The sequence below is a fragment of the Juglans microcarpa x Juglans regia genome, chromosome 7S (genome assembly GCF_004785595.1).
Source record: "Juglans microcarpa x Juglans regia isolate MS1-56 chromosome 7S, Jm3101_v1.0, whole genome shotgun sequence".
Lineage (NCBI taxonomy): Eukaryota > Viridiplantae > Streptophyta > Magnoliopsida > Fagales > Juglandaceae > Juglans > Juglans microcarpa x Juglans regia.
The window spans coordinates 9,532,517-9,536,078 of record NC_054607.1 but is presented as its reverse complement, the minus strand read 5'-3'; the positions used below and the strand labels follow the sequence as shown (position 1 = coordinate 9,536,078).

The following is a 3,562-nucleotide window of genomic DNA, read 5'->3' as shown; positions in this document are numbered from 1 at the left end:
TATGTATGTATATACTTGGGTGTTCAGGATCGCCATTCTCAACTTGATGATATATGTATACATGTAGCTATATTATACTAGATGACTACTATATATGCATTGACTTCTTCAAAATTAGTACATATTAAATTTGCATCAACATTGCAAATTTAATTATGCATGAATTTGTTTGTTTATATTAAATTTGTTCATAATTGATGTTTGTGTAATTATAAACTACGTACCAACCCAGATTGACGTTGCCACAGATCATTTTAATGCAAATATATATTGCAAATTATATATTTAAATATAATATATTATATAATATATCTAGCTATATTATACTATAAATATAATGCTTTAATTAACATATATGTTAAAGCATTATATTTATAGTTGGGGTATTCACTACAAAAGTAGTGCAGCAGGACAGTAGCGATATTGAGAAAAATACGTCCACATTTTGACCTGAAACAGCAACAGAAAAAAATACCTATTGCGGCGAAACAGGTACCTGACGGTAATGAATCCCTGCATGATTAAATGGACTACAGTGCGTCGAACACAAAATTCGCTGGAAGGAAACCTATTGCGGCAAATGGCAATGACGTTGCAAAAACGCTATCGTGGCGATATAAGAACGCCAAGAAAGTAATGCATTATTGCAGCAGACTGTATATTCGTCGCAATAACCTATTTCCAGCAAATCAGGCGGATTTTACGTCGACATAGGTTGCGGCCACAGAATCTAATTGCGGCGATTCATGAGACGCCAATGAAATAACGAGGGTATTTCCAGCAATTAATTAACGTTTTTGCGTCGCATAATGTTGATGATAGTCCCATCTTTCGTCGATTTAATCTTGATGCCTGTACACGCATTTGTGGCGATTAAGGCCATGACTTGCGGCGAGCTTATATCGCAGGAAAAGAGAGTACTAATTGTGGCGAATTTAACATCTTGCTGACATTGGGCAAAAAAATGCATTTAATCTCAACCAACATGCGGCGATACAATTTGCGCCAAGAAAGCTTTGTTGCAGCGAATTCAGGGGGTATTTGCAACGAAAGGAGGCGCTGCGAAAGGGGTGTTTTCTTGTAGTGTATATCAAACTGCATCAGTTTGTGAATGCTATTTTTGTAAAAAAAAATTGTGAATCAAACATTTCCCTCAAAACTCAAAAACTCATATGGATAAATATGATACATTAGATATACTTTATAGTAATAAGTATTTTACAATCTGATACACTATAAAAAATTACATTAGTTTGTAAATTGTACTTTTGTGAAATTTTTTTGTAAACTAAATAATTTCTAATCTTATAGTCGCATGCCAACCATGCTTGGAGGGTAGAAATATCAACGATCGATACAGAGAAGTTGTAACAAAGGTTTAAGTTAATGTTGGTGAAAAGAGAACAATGGGGCAAAAAACTAAAAAGAACTAGTCCTTCGCCTTTGGGCTTTAGGGAGGGCCGTGCCCGCAATCTGTGATTGCAAGCCTATCATTCTGTTCAAATTCATTTTCCAAAAAGTGCTAATTTTTGTCATATAAAAAATGTTTTAATTATAAAAATATTTTATCAAATTAAACTTACGTAACTTAATATAGTACATCAAATTATAAAGTTATTTTTATTGTAAAAATATCTAACATATTACATAAAATTACGTTAGAATTTACTTTTTCGAGAATTTTTTTTTTATGCACATAGCAATTCTCTCTTTTCACTATTTTCTTACATGATATTAAACTATTTTTGGATAAGCTAGAAACGTCATAAACTTTCAGTTGTTTAATAGCAATTCAAGGGATGATAAAAGGGATGGAAATCCTCCAAATCTAGGTCCTAGAATGGAATAGAGATCGATAAATAAAGGAAAATATGACTCCCATTTGTGCCCCCAAATGTACCCCGCCATCTCTTGTATTTGATTTTATTTCTTAATTTTATTTCTTAAGAGTTAAGGAAGTGACTATTAGTAAATTATTGTATTTTTTTTATAAAATATTTAATGATGCTAGGACACGTTTGGTGCACTTGAGGCATTGGGAACCACTTCATCTATCTATTTTCTCTCACTCTAAAACCGATAGTTCGATCGTCAAGATCTTGTGAATCAATTGGCAACATCTTGATTTCTCACTAAGAGAACCAAGGATCGAATCTTCTTCCCTTGTGTAATTTAAAAAAAAAAACGAGCGATAGTTGGGTCGAAACCTCCAAATGATTCAAATCCTAATAAAAAGATTACATAATCGTATTGATATATGAAAAGGAAGAAATGATGCTGATCATTGTTTGCCCTGGCGCATCAAATTGAGATCTCCCCTCTTTTTTTCCTGCCTTGCGAAGCAAACTAGTTGCTAAAACAGCAAAATCCCTTTCTATCCAATCATCTCCCCACCTCTCCACGACAGATAATTATCAGCTACAAAAAAAGGATTTGTAACTAGAATTATTGAGCCATTTCAACTAACTTCACTCTCTCCCAGCCTCCATTTAATCCCTCTTCTCCTCCCTCTCAAACATGTCAAACACTCCTAGCTGAAATCCAAGACTACTCCTGCATTCCCAATTTTCCCAAGAAAAACATATCCCTCCACACAAAACAAATCTACAAAGATGACCAAACAGGCCATCTTCTTCCTCTCACTTCTACATGTTTTTCTCTTCCACTGCACCATTACTTGTGCCCAGTCTCCTGACATCACTCAAATTCTGGATAAGTCCGGCGACTTCAAGGTCCTAATCCGCCTCCTAAAGAACACCGGTGTTGCCGACCAACTCAATGGGGAGCTCGCGAAATCAAACACTGGTTATACTTTTTTTGCTGCACCCGACAAGGCATTCTCGGAGCTCAGATCCGGCACCATAAATAAACTTAGTGACCTACAAAAGGTCCAATTTTTGCAGTTCCATATCTTAGCCACCTATGTTACTCTGACAAACTTCCAAACTCTGAGCAACCCTGTGCCGACCCAGGCCGGAGACACAAGCGCCGGACAGTTCCCGCTAAACGTTACCTCCTCGGATAGGGAAGTGCATCTCTCCACCGGTGTTGTCAATGCCACAGTGGGGGCAACTCTGTATTCTGATAATAATCTGGCTGTTTATCAAGTGGACAAAGTGCTTCTTCCTCTTGATATTTTTAGTGATTATAAACCTCCGGAACCCGTTGGGGAGAGTACTCCTCCTGTTGCTGCTACAGTAGATCAGTCTGGTGCGGTGACTCTCGCCATGCATGCAATGTTTGTACTCCTTGGAATCGCTGTGAATGTTGCAGCAGTACTGGGTTTGTGACCCAAAGAAACTTGAAGATATGTTCTCTGGCCAGTTTCCCGAATGGGATTCTTTCTTGGGGTACTTCAATTGTCTTGTACTTTTGTATGTTTTTTGTTGATTTGGGTTGAATAGTCGTGATCATCGACTCTTGAGTGCTTCTTTTTATAATTGCCATCTTTCTCTGTTCCATCCTGTATCATGCCCATTTCTAAAGGTCAGAACCAATGCTGTTAATCTTGAAATTCATCAAGAAGTTCTTTTTCAATCTGTTTTCCCGTCGTTTCTCGCTT

At 36.7% G+C, this 3,562-nt stretch overlaps 1 protein-coding gene across 1 annotated transcript; it reads left to right on the top strand.

Annotated features, from left to right (window-relative positions):
• The first annotated feature begins 2,612 nt into the window (after window positions 1-2,612).
• LOC121240793 (fasciclin-like arabinogalactan protein 11) lies at window positions 2,613-3,290 on the top strand. The gene has a single exon (XM_041138325.1). It carries the CDS (start codon window positions 2,613-2,615, stop codon window positions 3,288-3,290), a length of 678 nt encoding a protein of 225 aa, XP_040994259.1.
• Window positions 3,291-3,562: the final 272 nt, after the last annotated feature.